The sequence below is a fragment of the Psammomys obesus genome, unplaced genomic scaffold (genome assembly GCF_907164565.1).
Source record: "Psammomys obesus unplaced genomic scaffold, mPsaObe1.curated_primary_1811, whole genome shotgun sequence".
Classification (NCBI taxonomy): domain Eukaryota; kingdom Metazoa; phylum Chordata; class Mammalia; order Rodentia; family Muridae; genus Psammomys; species Psammomys obesus.
Genome location: NW_026596064.1, coordinates 126043 through 143563, shown reverse-complemented (window position 1 = coordinate 143563; position 17521 = coordinate 126043). Strand labels below are relative to the sequence as shown.

The following is a 17521-nucleotide window of genomic DNA, read 5'->3' as shown; positions in this document are numbered from 1 at the left end:
TACACCTAAAGAAACTAATCAAGAGGGAAGACTCTGGCTTAACTGCTCAATTCCCATTGTGAAAGGCAAAGAGAATGGACATCAGAAGGAGAAGAAAAGAGGAAACAAGTTAGGAACCTCCCACAGAGGGCCTCTGAAAGGCTCTGCCTTGCAGACTATCAAAGCAGATGCTAAGACTTATGACCAAGTGTTGGGCAGAGTGCATGGAATCTTATGAAAGAAGTGGGAAATAGTAAGATCTGGAGAGGACAGGAGCTCCAAAAGGAGAGCAACAGAACCAAAAATCTTGAGCACAGGGGTCTCTCCAGAGACTCATACTCCATCTAAGTACCATGCATGGAGATAACCTAGAACCTCTGCACAGATGTAGCCCATGGCAGTTCAGTGTCCAAGTGTGTCCCATATTAATGGGAACAAGGGCTGCCTCTGACATGAGCTGATTGGCCTGCTCTTTGATCACCTCACCCATGAGGGGGGAGCACCCTTACCAGGCCACAGAAGATGACAATGCAGCCACTCCAGATGAGATATGATAGACTAGGATCAGAAGGAAGGAGAGAAAGACCTCCCCTATTAGCAGACTTGTGGAGGTGTATTCATGGAGAAGGGGGGTAGGTGGGATTAGGATTGGTGGAGGGTGGGGTTTATGGGGGGATACCATGATGGTTGTGGCTCAGGAGGCAGGTCCTGACTTCATGCTGTTATGGACCATAGCTCTGCTTGTTGCCTTTGTGGTCATTTCATCCCTCATAATATATGAGTTGCATGAGAACTCTAAGGGGACTTCCAGCCCCTCATTGGGAAGTACACTAACATTCACAATAATAACACTTGATCTCTTTCAGGCATTGCTACTGGAGCAATTTAATGATCCTACCACCACTCTTGAAAAGAATTTAAAGATGTAGAATGTTAGTAATGACCACTACCATCAGAAAGAATTTGAGAAAAAGAGATAGTTTAGCAAGGTTATGTAAACATGTGTTTGCTAGTTGTAAAATCTTAGGAAACAATTTGAATTTCAGAAAAGTACACTTGTGATAATTGAACTAGGGGCCTTTTGAGGTTGGCAAGCAAGAACAATACCCCAGATATCCCTCAATGTAGGATTGGATAAAGAAGTTCTGGTACCTAAACCTCACAAAGACTCAAAAAAGAAAGAGAATTTCAGGCCAATCTCCCTTATGAACACTGATGCAAAAATACTTAACAAAATACTTGCAAACCGAATACAAGAACACATCAAAGATATTATCCACTATGACCAAGTAGGCTTTATCCCAGGTATGCAGGGGTAGTTCAATATATGGAAATCCATCACTGTGATCCACCATACTAACAAACTGAAAGAAAAAACCACATGATAATCTACCTAGATGCTGAAAAAGCATTTGACAAAATCCAACATCCATTCATTCATGTTTAAAATATTGGAGAGATCAGGGATACAAGGCACATATCTAAACATAGTAAAGTCAATATACAGCAAGCCTATAGCCAACATCAAACTGAACGGAGAAAAACTTAAAGCAATCCCACTGAAATCAGGGACAAGACAAGGCTGCCCACTCTCTCCATATCTTTTCAACATAGTTCTGGAAGTCCTTGCTAGAGCAATAAGACAGTTGAAGGAGATCAAGGGGATACAGATTGGAAAGGAAGAAGTCAAATTATCACTATTTGCAGATGATATGATAGTATACATGAGTGACCCCAAAAACTCTACCAGGGAACTCCTACAGCTGATAAACACCTTCAGCAAAGTGGCCAGATACAAAATTAACTCAAAAAAAAAAAAATCAGTAGCACTCCTGTATACAAAAGACAAAAGGGCTGAGAAAGAAATTAGAGAAACAACACCATTCACAATAGCCACAAAGGACATAAAATACCTTGGTATAACCCTAACCAAGAAAGTCAAAGACGTGTATGAAAAAAAAATTTAAGTCCCTGAAGAAAGAATTAGAAGAAGAAATGAGAAGATGGAAAGATCTCCCATGCTTATGGCTTGGCAGGATTAACATAGTAAAAATGGCCATCTTACCAAAAGCAATCTACAGATTTAATGCAATTCCCATCAAATTGCCAACACAATTCTTTACAGACGTGGAAAGAAAAATTATCAACTTCGTATGCATTAACAAGAAACCCAGAATTGCTAAAACAATCCTCTATAATAAAAGACCTTCTGGAGGTATCTCCATCCCTGATCTCAAGCTGTACTATAGAGCAACAGTTAAAAAAACTGCATGGTACTGGCATAGAAAAAGAATGGTGGATCAATGGAACCGAACAGAAGACCCAGAAATAAACCCATACACTTACGGACACCTGATTTTTGACAAAGATGCCAAAACCATACAAAGGAAAAAAGATAGCATCTTCAACAAATGGTGCTGGTCGAACTGGATGTCTACATGTAGAAAATGAAAATAGATCCATCATTATCACCCTGCACAAAACTGAAGTCCAAGTGGATCAAAGACCTCAACATAAAACCAGACACATTAAATCGGCTAGAAAAAAAAAAGTGGGAAATACCCTAGAACTCATTGGTACAGGAGAAAACTTCCTGAACAGAACCCCAACAGCACAGGCTCTAAGAGCAACAATCAATAAATGGGACCTCATGAAACTGAAAAGCCTCTGTAAAGCAATGGACACTGTCATCAAAACAAAGTGACTGCCTACATATTGGGAAAGATTCATCACCAACCCTTTATCTGACAGAGGACTCATATCCAGTATATATAAAGAACTAAAGAAGCTGAAAAGCAACAAACCAAGTAATCCACTTAAAAAATGGGGAACAGAGCTAAACAGAGAATTCTCTGTAGAAGAATATCGAATGACAGAGAAGCACTTAAAGAAATGCTCAACCTCATTAGCCATTAGGGAAATGCAAATCAAAACAACCCTGAGATTTCACCTTACACCCATCAGAATGGCCAAGATGAAAAACTCAAGGGACAACACATGCTGGAGAGGTTGTGGAGAAAGGGGAACCCTTCTCCACTGCTGGCGGGAATGTAAACTTGTACAACCACTGTGGAAATCAATCTGGCGCTTTCTCAGACAACTAGGAATAGCGCTTCCTCAAGATCCAGCCATACCACTCCTAGGCATATACCCAAAAGAGGCGCAAGTACACAAAAAGGACATTTGCTCAACCATGTTTGTAGCAGCTTTATTTGTAATAGCCAGAAGCTGGAAACAGCCCAGATGCCCCTCAACTGAAGAATGGATGCAGAAATTGTGGTACATCAATAAAATGGAGTATTACTCAGCAATGAAAAATAAGGAAATCATGAAATTTGCAGGTAAATGGTAGGACCTGGAAAGGATCATCCTGAGTGAGTTGTCCCAGAAGCAAAAAGACACACACGGTATATACTCACTCATATAAACATACAAAATAGAATAAACCCACTAAAACTTGTACATCTAAACAAACTAAGCAAAAGAGAGGACCCTAAGTAAAATGTTCAATCCCCACCCTGAAAGGCAAAGAGGATGGACATCAGAAGAAAAAGAAAACAGGAAACAACCTAGGAACCTGCTACAGAGGGCCTCTGAAAGCCTCTGCCATGCAGACTATCAAAGCAGATGCTGAATCTGGTGGCCAACTGTCGGGCAGAGTGAACGGAATTTTATGTAAGAAGTGGGAAATAGTAAGAGCTGGAGAGGAAAGGAACTCCACAAGGAGAGCAACAGAACAAGAAAATTTGAACACAGGGAACTTCCCAGAGACTCATACTCCAACCAAGGACTATTCATGGAGATAACCTAGAACCCTGACAATGCAGCCACTTCTGATGAGAACTGATAGACTAAGATCAGAAAGAAAGAGAGGAGGACCTCCCCTATCAGTGGACTTGGGGAGGGGCATGCATGCAGAAAGGGGGGAAGAGGGTGGGACTGGGATGGGAGGAGGGAGAGGCTTATGGGGGCATACAAAATGAATAAAGTGTAATTAATAAAAGTTAAATAAAAATAATAAAAGGAAAAAAGTTAAAATTAAAAAAAAGAAAAAAAAAGAAGTTGTGGTACATTTACACAATGGAATGCTACTCAGCAATTAAAAACAAGAAAATCATGAAATTTTTAGCCAAATGGTGGGATCTAGAAAAGATCATTCTGAGTGAGGAAATCTCTGAACCAGAAAGACACACAAGGTATATACTAACTTATAAATGAATATTAGATTTATAATATAGATAAACATACTAAAATCTGCACACCTAAAGAAGCTAAGCAAGAATGTAGTGCCCCTTCTCATCTTTTTTGATTCATTTTGAAAGTTTATTTTATTAGATATTAGGACTTTTCTGAAACTGATACTCCAGGAAGGACCACTCATAGAGATGGCCTGGAACCCCTGCACAGAGGTAGCCTATGGCAGTTCAGGATCCAAGTGGCTTCCATAGTAATGGGGACAGGGACTGCCTCTGACATGCACTGATTGGCCTGCAGCCTTACCAGGCCACAGAAGAAGACAATGCAGCCACTCCTGATGAGACCTGATAGACTAGGATCAGAGGGAAGGGGAGGACCCTTGATTGGGGCTCTGCATGCACTCACTTGAAGGCACACTCACTCTCTAGCAGGTCTGATCAGATAGCACAGGTATTTCTCCTTTTCTCTACTCCTAGATTTGGGCCTACCAGGTCAAATGCATGTGTAGGAGCTCCAGCAGCTCAGTGGTGCTGCAGCTGCAGAACTTGGAAGCTGGTATAGCAGCCTGCTGGAAATCCAGTGTTAGGGACAGAACTGGGAGGCTGCCTGTACAGATGCCTTCTAGGAGACCCTTGGGAGCCAGGAACCTGTGTGGCCCAAGGGATCTGGGTGGCCTGTTCTCTATCTCAGATAACAAAAAAGAGTTCTGTCCTAGATGCCCTGGGCATTGCAGACATCCATCGAGGAAGGAGGCCCATCAAGGGGAAGTACAGGGGTATGGAATGTTCATCAATTTCAGTCCACAGAGAAGTCCACTGGTGACATGGGTCCAAATGGTCTTAGCTCACAGGTTGTGCCTTCTCACCCAGGAAGCCTCAGTGTTGATGTTCTGGATTCAGTAGCCCCTCCACTAACGAATTTCGGAGTTTCAGATTCTCTGTCCCTCAGATATGGCCTGCACTGGGCCACCATCTTGGATTCCCTGAGAGCAGATGTTTAAAGTACATCCTTAATATTTTCTGAATTTTCTCATTGTCTGTTGTTATGTCTCCCTTTTCATCTCTAATTTTTTGTCTCATTTTGTTTTTTATTTATTCATTTTGCACCTAGTTGTAGCCCCCATCTTTCTCTCCTCCTGGTGCCACTCTTTCACCCTTGTTTCTGCTATTCCTCTTCCCCTACTCCTCAGAAAAGGTGAGTCCCACACATTGAGGCTGTCTCTACCATAGCTGCCTGTGCAGGCTGAAGGCATTTATCCCCTGGTCAGCTGCAGCTTCCTACACACTAGTCATTTTCTGGCTGAGTAATGAATGTGAAATGCAGATAGACTTCAAGTGAAAGCAGGTCATGACTATCCCTCCTGAGCATATCACGGGATGAATTGATATTAATTCCTCTACCAGAGATAGCAAATGGAGATTGCAAGGGCTTTCTTGTAAGATCTCATCAGTCTTTTAAGTAGTCTATTATTTTCTAGGAATACACATTAGAATGTTTTCATTTGGGAAAACATTCATTTGGGAAATATCATTCATTTGGGAATGATATTTTCCATGACATACTGCCAATTAAAATGTTTAGGTTATAAATTTAGTTACACTAAATGTATTTATTTTTTGGACTGAAATAACCTTAAAATAGAAGTGCTCTGTCCCTGCACCTCTTCCACTTGGGAGCTATATTTGTCTGATAAAGCATTTTACAATAGCAAAAGGGGCCCCTTTTCCCAATGAAAAAAGGTCCTGATGTGTAAAAACAGTTTGGTTCCTCTATAGGAATGGACTTGGTACATTGTATAGCCCTCTGACCTGCTACAATTTTGATGTGATTGAAGCCTTTTGTTTTGGAACGCTACACTCCTTTGTCTTTCCTAGGCAGAAACTTTCTCTTAGTCAGACAGCTAGAGGAGTCTTTACAGTCTTAATTGGTTTAATAAAACTTTCTCATATGGAATGTTTCAGAAAAAAAAGAGGACTTAATAAAAAATATACTACCCAATGAAAATATTCGAGATTTAATAGGAATATGCTTCTCATAAAGGTAGCTTTGTTACTACACTGATACAATATGTTGAAACAATATAGTAAATTCACTGATATAGAAAAGTTGATGTGTTCAAATTTTTCTTCAATAATATTACTTTAGGACAGAAGCATAATTTTAAAATATTCAGGAGAATGGAGAGACAGTGCAGCAGATGCATGTGCTTTCCTAGCTCCCATGTAAGGTGGCTCATGAATACCTGAAATTCTATCTCCACAGGTATCCAACAGTCTGTGTGTGTGTGTGTGTGTGTGTGTGTGTGTGTGTGTGTGTGTGTGTGGAAACACAAAAAATACATACTAAAACAAATGTAGAAAAAAATATGCTTTCAAAAATACTTTTTCTTTTCAGCTCTAGGTCTTGAACACGAGTCTCCACACATGCTCATCATGTTTTCTGTTACTGGTCAACACCTACAGGCTAATAATTCTTTTTTTTCTTCTTTTCCTTTGTCACGCCATAAAGAATAGCATGTGACCAAACAGAATAACACAGGCTCCCAGGCTGTTAAACCGCATTGCAATAATAACTTCAGAAAAAAAAATTCTGGCATCGCATAGCATTCATTAGTAATTTCAACGTAGGCCATAACTAGGGATTTGCTTTGTGACAAAAAAAAAAAAAAACAAAAAAACATTTACATGGGTAACTATTGTCTAATAAGATCCCACTGACTTTAAAATCTGAAAATAAATATTCCCAATGCAAGAGTATCTCATATTTCCTAAGAAGGGCAACAAGTAGTGGAGAAAACTAATGAACCAAGAGCAGATTATTTCAGGTCTGACAACGAAACTCTAGAGAGTCAATTGCCACATCCCTCAAATGCCAAAACACCATTTTTATCGTACACTGGAAATGTTATGGTATTGGTGAGTAGTGTGCGGTCCACACACAAAAGCTGAGTGGGATCACCATCTTTAGTAATGAGGTAAAGATGATTTTAACTCAAAAAGCACAGAGTCCTATTGATAAACAATGGCAGCTATTTTTGAACCAGACTAAAATCACCACCAAAAAAAAAAAAAAAAAAAAAAAAAAAAGGCATAGAATTCATTTTCATAGCAATGAAAATGCTAGTAATTTAAACGATAGAATTTTAAAGTTTAAAAAATAAAGTTAAGTGCTTACATAAGCAGCACATTTGGTAAAATTGAAAGATACATAGAAGATGGGCAAGGCCCCTGCACAAGGATGACATGCAAATTTGTGAAGTGTTCTATATTTTTGAGAGCAATAAGACAACTAAAGGAGATCAAGGGGATTCAGTTCAGAAAGAAGAAGTCAAAGTATCACTATTTGCAGATGATATGATAGTATACATAAATGACCCAAAGAATTCTACCAGAGAACTCCTACAGCTGATAAATACCTTCAGCCAAATGGCTGGATAAAAACAAATCAACTAAAAAAAATGAGTAGCCCTCATGTATACAAAAGACAAAGGGGCTGAGAAAGAAATTAGGGAAATATCATCCTTCACAATAGTGACAAAGAACATAAAGTACCTTGGTGTAACTCTAGCCAAGCAAGTCAAAGACTTGTATTAAAAAAAAAAAAAGCTTTGTCTCTGAAGAAAGAAATAGAAGATATCAGAAGATGGAAAGATCTCCCATGCTCATTGCTTGGCAGGGTTAACACAGTAAAAATTTGATGGGAATTGCATTGAATCTGCCGATTGCTTTTTGTAAGATGGCCATTAAATTGCCAACACAATTTTTTACAGACTTTGAAAGAGAATTTCTCAACAATAACAAGAAATGACAACAATAACAAGAAACCCAAATTGCTGTAACAATTCTCTACAATAAAGGATCTGGAGGTATCTTCATCCCTATCTCAACCTGTACTATAGAGCAACAACAATAAAAACTGCATGGTACTGGCATAGAAACAGAATCAATGGATCAATGGCATTGAATAGAATTCACTGAAATAAACCCACACACTTATGGACACCTGAGTTTTAACAAAGATGCCAAAACAATACAATGGAAAAAAGATAGCAGCTTCAACAAATGGTGCTGGTCTAACTGGATGGCTACATGTAGATAAATACAAACAGAACCATACTTATGACCCTGAACAAACTGAAATCCAGTGGATTAAAGACCTCAATATAAAAACAGACACACTAAAACTGTTAGAAGAAAAAGTAGGGAAGAGTCTTGAACTCATTGGCACAGGAGACAACTTCCTGAACAGAACACAAACATCACAGGCTTTAAAAACAACCATTAATAAATGAGACCTCATGAAACTGAAAAGCTTCTGTAAAGCAAAGGACACTGTTGTCAGAACAAAACGACAGCTACAGACTAGAAAAGGATCTTAACCACCCTATATCTGACAGAGGGCTAATATCCAAGATATATAAAGAACTTAAGCAGTTAAACAACAACAAATCAAGTAATCTAATTAAAAAGTGGTGTACAGAGCTAAACAGAGAATTCTCTGTAGAGGAACATCGAATGGCGAGAAAGACTTAAAGAAATGTTCAACATCCTTAGTCATCAGGGACATACAAATCTAAATGACGCTGAGATTTCACCTTACACCCATCAGATTGGCTAAGATCAAAAACTCAAGTGACAACACATGCTCGGTAGGATGTGTAAAAAGAGGAACTCCACTCCATTGCTGGTGGGAACGTAAACTTGTACAACCACTTTGGAAATCAATCTGGAGCATTCTCAGACAATTAGAAATAATTCTACCTCAAGACCAAGGTATACCACTCCTAGGCATATATCCAAAAGACACTCAAGTACACAACAAGGACATTTGCTCAACCATGTTTGTAGCAGCTTTAATTGTAACAGCAAGAACCTGGAACCAACCCAGCTATCTGTCAGTGGAGGAATGGATACAGAAATCGCAATACATTTTCAAAATGGAATACTACTGAGCAGTTAAAAACAAGGAAATCATGAAATTTGCATGCAAATGCTGGGATCTAGAAAAGATCATTCTGAGTGAGGTATCCCAAAAGCAGAAAGACACACGTGTTATGTACTCAATTATAAGTGGATATGAGACATATAATATAGGGTCATCATACTAAAATCTGTAAACCTAAAGAAGCTAATCAAGAGGGAGGACCCTCATAAAATGCTCAATCCACTTAGAAAGGCAAATGAGATGGAAATCAGAACAGGGAGAAAACAGGGAACAGGACAGGAGCCTCTGAAAGACTCTACCCAGCGGGGTATCAAAACATATGCTGAGATGCATAGCCAATCTTTTTGCAGAGTGCAGAAAATTTTATGAAAGTACTGGAGATAGAAAGACCTGGAGGGATAAGGAGCTCCACAAGGTGAGCAACAGAACCAAAATATCTGGGCACAGGTTTTGTTTTTTGTTTTGTTTGTTTGTTTGTTTGTTTGTTTCTGAGACTGAAACTCCAAACAAGGACCATGCATGGAGATAACTTAGAACCCCTGCACAGAAGTAACCCATAGCAGCTCAGTGTCCATGAGGGTTCCCCAATAATAGGAGCAGAGACCATCTCTGACATGAACTCATGGGCTGGCTCTTTGATCACTTCCATCTGAGGGGGGAGCAGCCTTACCAGTTCACAGAATAAAACAAAGAAACCAATCTTGATGAGCCCTGATAGATGAAGGTCAGATGGAAGGGGAGGAGGACCTAACCTATAATTGAATTGGGGGGGGGTCATAGGAGAAGAAGAGGGAGGGAAGGTGGGGTTGGCAGGGTACAGCTGGGATACAAAGTGAATAAACTGTAACTGATAAAAATAAAATGAAGTTAATGGCAATTTTAGAGAAGAACTGAGGAATCTATAATTGGGAAATTGGAAATTGAAATTCATTACAGAAGATAGTTGAAAATATCTATAGTCCAGCAGGGGGCAATGTTTATTTTTCAGAAATTGACCCAAAGCTGACTCCTGACTCATATTTAAGTCCTGGACCAAGCTTACTGGCCAGAATTAGAGTTCCTACTTCAGCAGTGTTTCCTCAAAGCTTCCCCAGCCTCCCTTGCAGTAGAGTTGTCCCCTGGGCTGAAGAGATGCAATGTGCCACTGGTAAAGGTAACAGTAGAAGACTCATACTGCAACAATTCCCGTTTTCCCAATACCCTGAGAACACCAGAGTCCAGCAGCTTCTCTGGATGCTGGGGATTTCTGGACATTTTACACCATGACCTGGGTACCTGCCCCATTTCCTATTTGTCCTCATTTCTACCTATCTCTTTCAGGTTTCATAGACATTAAAGAGGCCTGTCTTCGGAATGGTCCCTCTCATGTCTTGATGTTTTTCTAACAGGTTATTTCATTTCAGGGTCTACCCCCGCACCCTTTGAGGTGGTGATGCTGGGAATGACTCTCTCCAGTAGTTGCTGATTATCCCTTTGCAACCTGAATCCAAAGTAGCCTGACCAAACCTGTAATCCTGGAATCACACAACAATTTATATGTGCTTTCACTGTCCTGTCACTTTTCTCCTTAAATATAATGTTTCCCTAGAGTTCTAGGGCTACAAGACTGAGGACAATGTTGAAGGCTACTGCATTCTTTTTTTAATTATTTTTTTATTTTTAAATATTAGGTATAGTTTATTAACTTTGTATCCCAGCTGTATCCCACTCCTTCATTCCCTCTCAATCCCACCTCCATTCCTCATCTTCTTCTTGCCCCTTTCCAAATCCACTGATAGGGGAGGACCTCCTTCCCTTTCTTCTGATGCTGGTTTATCAAGTATCTTCAGGCTCAGCACCATGAGCTACAGATGGAGAAGCAAGAACTAAACACACATTGGCCTGAGCCTCTTGTAAGCACTGTCCTGTGATAGTGGGATCCCAGGACCAGGCACTGTTGCCATTCTAATGTTGACTCCCTAGAGATAAGAGGTGAATGGAAACCTCTGCCTCCATTTGTGTCCTAGTTAGATTCAATAGATGTTTGTCGGCTATTTTGATAGTAAGAAACAGAGCCCAAATCTATTATTTTGCTCTTAGATATATTTGTTTGTAAGAGTAAAGTCAACAGGTCTCCCAAAACAAAGTATAGGAAACTTGGAGTTAGCTCAAGATACCCCAAATCAGGATCTCAGCTCAATGGAGATTTAGTTGCCCTAGAGGAACAAAGGGCAGGAATAAGGAACAAAGACAGAAGATAAAGGAAGAGGGAGAAGGGAAAGGAAACAAGGGAGAGGGGAAGTTTTAAGCCAGCCTCTGAATAGACAAAAGACATATGTGTTCCATAAGTAAATGGCAGTTTATAAAGGGAAAAGGGAAAACTTTGTGTTAAGATGAGGTGTTTATTTCTGCAGTGGTATCAATAGTGGTTTTTAGAGTAGAGGTAACCATGTGCCTTCAGTCTACAGAGTTAGGATGAGACACCATAATCAAGGCGGGGTAGAAGAGATTAGGAATGGGAAGGGGCAGATGTTAATCTTAAGTATATTTGCATTCTTTCTGGTACAAGATAAAATCAAGTCAGTGGAGACTGGGATTAGTTAGGAATGAATTGCAATCAGATCAAGATATAATTGTCGAATTAAGTTTTTTTAATAGATTGCAAACATAGATGTTTAGTCATTCTCTAGATCAATTCTTTAAGAGTAGAATTTTATATCAATTTACAAGCTTCAGACATCACCTTTGTTTGTTACATAAGGTCTTGTATGCAAATGTCCACTTGGACACTGAGAGCTTTAAGGAACAAAAAAAGGACAATGGGAGTTGCCATTTTTAGCAGCAATAAAACATCACTAACCCCTGTTTACATAACGAATTCAAGTCACTACCAGAGGTGAGTGCACCACAAAGTCGGCAGATACAAAATTGCTAGTTCATTTTCAAATTAATAATTAACCTAAAATTACCTGTGCCCACCCACCCTATTACACCCCTTTTTATAAACAGCAAACAGTTCTGCTTTTATATATAGGCTAGCAGGCTTGTTTCAATATGAAAGTGCTAATTCATTTACAGTTATTAAAATCAGTTATGTAGTGCCACAATAAATGTCCAATCAACATAGGAACAATCTGATGAATGAAAATGATAAAGACTGAATAAGGCTATCTGATTACCTTATCTTATTTACATATAAAGAATACCCAATGGTAAGGAAGAGATAAAAATCAGACAAATACTCAAGGTATAAAAATTACATCTAGCTTGGAACTTTATACTGTAAATGAGACATTTTCTCCCCTCTCTTCCTAAAGGCATGTTTAAAAATAAGCCTTTATTGGTCTTAAAACACCTCTCAGAGAAGTCATACCTTGGATTACTTTTTATATGCATGTATACACAATATTTCAAATTGAAAGCAACATCTCAGTGGAGTCAAAACTACTACATGCTGTTGTCTAAAACAAACATTATAATTGTACAGATGAAATGCACATATTGATATTTAAAAATGGATAATTAGGAAAACCTTTGGTGCTGTGTTTTTCCTGTATACCAATATTTAAGTCCCTGGTGCTGGCAGTGTTGGAGTCAAAGTATTTCTCAACTTAATGCTAAAATCTTGGCAAAATGAAAAAGATGTCAAAAAAGATGTGGGTACAAGCTATTAATCAAATGTGTCCACTCCCCTGTCTTACAGTTGAGACACAAAGTGCATCCCCTAGGTTGCTTAGGGGAATGTCCCTATTATTTAAAATAAATAAAATAAAAGTGGAATAGTTATATATAATGCAACATGTGTACAGAGGAGAGAATATTAAGATTATTGTCTTCCTTTGTTTTTGTACCTAGTCTACTTTTCATATTTTTAGACTGCTCTAATCTTTGAATTGATCCAATTTTTCACACTGTCACTGGAAAAAAGTATCTAATAAAAGTTTTATTTAGTTAGTCTGATACACTAACTACAGAATGAAAAAAAAAAAAGACAAGGTGTTTAATTTTATATGGGCATGTTAACTAGGTGAGCTAAAGTCATGTAAACCCAGAATTCATAGACATAATTCTGGTCAGAGGAGTTACTATACATGCCACTAAAGAGTGTCAGCAGAGAACACAAATATCTATTTCTTTTGACTGCTCAAGATTCAAGAGGTCTAGCAGCTGGGGCCAGTATGGTCCCTTGGGCAGCCTCAGGCAGGAAGTGACAACCAGACTTTTCATGGTACACACACCTAAGAAGCTATTTGCTTGACCAATAAATATTTGCATAAAGGCCCTATCACTTCTTTGAGAAGTATTGAAAGATAAGAAAGACCTGCAGCATGTCTGTCTCAGCAGAGCTCAGTGGTGTCTGCACCATGGCCTGGACTACTCTCCTCTTCTTCTTCTTCCTTCATTTTACAGGTCAGGAGAGTCATCTGCTCTCTGATCCCCAGTTCAGGGAAGCCATGTGACAGCCAGATATATTCTCCCTTCCTCTCTAACCCCAGGATGTAACAATGTTTTCTGTTTTCAGGGTCTTTCTCCCAACCTGTGCTGACTCAGTTACCCTCTGCCTCTGCTTCCCTTGGTGCCTCAGCCAAGCTCACCTGCACTTTGAGTAGTGAGCACAGCACCTACACCATTGCATGGTACCAGCAGCAGCCAGACAAGGCTCCTAAGTATTTGATGGATGTTAAGAATGATGGAAGCCACGTCAAGGGGGATGGGATTCCTGATCGCTTTTCTGGATCCAGCTCTGGGGCTGACCGCTACTTAAGCATCTCCAACATCCAGCCAATGGATGAGGCTGCCTACATCTGTGGTTCAAGTTATACCATTAACGGACAAGATGGTTAAACACAGTGAGCCAGATAAAGGAGGAAGCAGGACAAGAACTGTTTGTGCTGTCTTGCTATCAATGCTGGCCTATGCTTGTGAAAAGAACCATATGAAGTTCTTAGCTATCAGAATAATTGAAGGTTTTCTGTTTATTACTCAAGGGGATTTATCAAAAGATTAGCAGTTTCTCCTGAACTCTTGTGGAAACAGAGGGAAAAGGCAGAGATTTTATAGAGTGCTGCTCTGTAACATTGAGGACTATGTAAAGTCAAATCTGGTGTGTATACAGCTGAAGGGGTAAGATTATTCTTCTTTTAAGTAGAGCAGTGGGTCTAAGGCTCTCACTAAAGTTCAGTAAAATGTCTACTTTTAGTAAGATAGCTTTCTTGTCCTATGTCCTAAGTAACTCTGGCAAATATCCAAGAAGGACAGTGCAAGAACATTTAAGGAGACAGAGTAGAAGTAGCCAACTAGAGCTAGGAAAACACAATCAAAATATTTGCAAGGGCTGGACATTGTGTTTGAATACACATGACCTTCTCCATGTGTTTTCTTCAACTCTGTCTTTACTGAATAAGCCTTCTAAGAAACTTTGAAGAAATGACAAAGTATCCACCATGTTGTTTACTCTCTGCCATAATGCTTTTTTGTGATCTTGCTATTTTCCTTGAGGCCCTTTTTTTTTTCACACATCCAGGTCATCTTTAAAAATCTCACCTTTAAGTTTTAAAATAACCAATCACATTACAAAAAAAAAAAAAAAAAGGCAAAGGAGAATTCTTATGAAGCATCCTGCTTCACCAGGATTGGGACTCAATTCTTTTGAGAGCCAACAATATTAAAGTTCTTTTCCTGGAGAAGCCCCTGAAGCCAACTCTTAGTCAGAATCTCACATCAGGTTCTCCAGCCTGCTAGGCATCTGTGTTGATCAGGATTCCTCAACAGCAGTTTCTGAGAGTTGCTGTGGGCTCTTTTTTGTTTGACCAGCTTTCCGAGTCCTTACTTACAAATGGCATAACATTTTTTCTTCCCTTTTGTTTCTTTTGTTCCTGTGGTGGCCAGAGCCAAAAGCATCTTTTTTATTTTTTATTTTTCTGGTATTTGAGCTTCCTTATTCTTCCCGTAAATCCCTCCTCTCTATATGCAAATGATTGTTTATTGGATTAGTTAAGTTTCTATTCTCTTGATAAAACACCATAACCAAGGCAAGCCATCAAAGGGAAGTTTTAGTCTTGACTTATGGTTTCAGAGAGAAAAGGCTCCATGATGGTGGGGAAGTGGAATAAGCTGGGTGTTCACATATGTCTGTCTGTCTCTCTCTCTCTGAGTCCTGGGAGTAGCCTTGACTTTCATAAGAAGATACCCTTTTCTGTTTCCCAGTCTCCCAATCAGTCTTTGCTTCCAAAGAGTCCAGATCCTGAATCCAAATATTGACATTGTCTTGGAAATATTCATATGTTATGTAAAAAAAGAAACAAAAAGCAAGAAATATGCAACCCAATTCTGTTTGGATAACAAAATTCTAATAATAAACTTTTGTGCAAAAGTTCTAACATAGGGTTGGTGTAATAACCTTTTTAGAATTACATTATTGTTATATATTTAAAACTAGTTTAGGATCAGAATTTTTTTTAATTTTTTACTTTTTTTTAAATTTTTCTTATAAGTTACATTTTGTTAACTCTGTATCCCAGCTGTATCCCGCTCCCTCATTCCCTCCCCAATCCCACCCTCTCTCCCTCATCTCCTCCCTGCCCCTTTCCAAGTTCACTGATAGGGGAGGACCTCCTCCTCTTTCATATGACTCTGTTTTGTCAGGTATCTTCAGGACTGGCTGCAAAGTCCTCCTCTGTGGCCTAACAGTACTGCACCTCCCTTGGGGGGGGGGAGGTCAAAGAGCCTGTCACTGAGGTCCTGTTAAAGATAGTCCTTGTTCCCCTTACTATGGGAAAACAATTGGTTACTGAGCTATAATTGGCCACATCCGAGCGGAGGTTCTAGGTTATATCCACTCATGGTCCTTGGTTGAGTGTCAGTCTCAGAAAAGACCCTGTGCCCAGATATACTTGGTCCTTGTGGAGGTCTTATCCTTTCCACATCATACTAACTTCCCGTCTTTCATATGATTCCCTGTACTTTGCCGAAGGTTTGGTTATGACTCTTAGTGTCTACTTTGAAACTCTGCTAGGTGGAGTCTTTCAGATGTCTTCTGCAGTAGACTCCTGTCATACATTCAATGCATTCCCATTTGTCTTTCTAAATGAGGATTGATCATCTTGCCCCGTGACTGCTTTCTTGATTATCTTCCTTAGGTGTATGGATTTCATTATGTATATCATATCTTGTAGGTCTATATAAGCGAGTATATACCATATTTGTCTTTCTCCTTCTGGGATATATCACTCAGAATGATCTTTTCTAGATCCCACCATTTGCCTGCAAATTTCATGATTTACTCTTTTTTGATTCCTGAGTAGTATTCCATTGTGTAAAAATACCACAATTTCTGTATCCATTCCTCCTTTGATGGACATCTCGGTTGTTTCCAGGTTCTGGCTATTAAAAATAAGACTGCTACAAACATGGTTGAGCAAATGTGCTTGTTGTGTACTTGAGCAAATTTTGGGTATATACCTAGCAGTGGTGTAGCTGGGTCTTGAGGAAGCACTACTCCTAATTGTCTGAGAATGTGCCAGATTGACTTCCAAAGAGGTTGTACCAGTTTACATTCCCACCAGCAATGGAGGAGGGTTCCCCTTTCTCCACAACCTCTCCAGCATATGTTGTCACTTGAGTTTTTCATGTTGGCCATTCTGATGGGTATAAGGTGAAATCTCAGGGTTGTTTTGATGTGCATTTCCCTAATGGCTAGTGAGGCTGAGAATTTCTTTAAGTGTTTCTCTGCCATTCCATATTCCTCTACAGAAAATTCTTTGTTTAGCTCTGTACACCATTTTTTAATTGTATTACTAGGTTTGTTGCTTTTCTGCTTCTTTAGTTCTTTATATATATTGAATATTAGCCCTCTGTCAAATAAAAGGTTAGTGAAGATCCTTTCCCAGTCTGTAGGCAGTCGTTTTGTTTTGATGATGGTGTCCTTTGCTTTACAGAAGCTTTTCAGTTTCATGAGGTCCCATTTATTGATTGTTGCTCTTAGAGCCTGTGCTGTTGGCGTTCTGTTCAAAAAGTTGTCTCCTGTGCCAATGAGTTCTAGGCTGTTCCCCACTTTTTCTTCTAACAGATTTAGCGTATCTGGTTTTATGTTGAGGTCTTTGATCCACTTGGACTTTAGTTTTGTGCAGGGTGATAAATATGAATCTATTTTCATTTGTCTGCATGTAGACATCCAGTTAGACCAGCACCATTTGGTGAAGATGCTGTCTTTTTTCCATTGAATGGTTTTGGCTTCTTTGTCAAAAATCGAGTATTCATAGGTGTGTGGGTTTATTTCTGGGTCTTCTATGCAGTTCCATTGATCCTCCTTTCTGTTTCTATGCCAAAACCATGCAGTTTTTATTACTCTTGCTCTGTAGTACCACTTGAGATCAGGGATGAACATACCTCCAGATGATCTGTTGTTGTACAGGATTGTTTT

General features: G+C 39.3%; 1 non-coding gene and 1 gene segment (V, D, J or C); both read left to right on the top strand.

Annotated features, from left to right (window-relative positions):
* The first annotated feature begins 7342 nt into the window (after window positions 1-7342).
* Window positions 7343-7448, top strand: LOC129689864 (U6 spliceosomal RNA). Its single transcript, XR_008722188.1, has one exon. It is a non-coding gene; the product is annotated as a U6 spliceosomal RNA (small nuclear RNA).
* Window positions 7449-13441: 5993 nt separating this feature from the next.
* On the top strand, window positions 13442-13944 carry LOC129689694 (immunoglobulin lambda variable 4-3-like). The segment is given in 2 exon segments: window positions 13442-13509; window positions 13622-13944. Coding segments are annotated over 2 exon segments (369 nt in total).
* Window positions 13945-17521: the final 3577 nt, after the last annotated feature.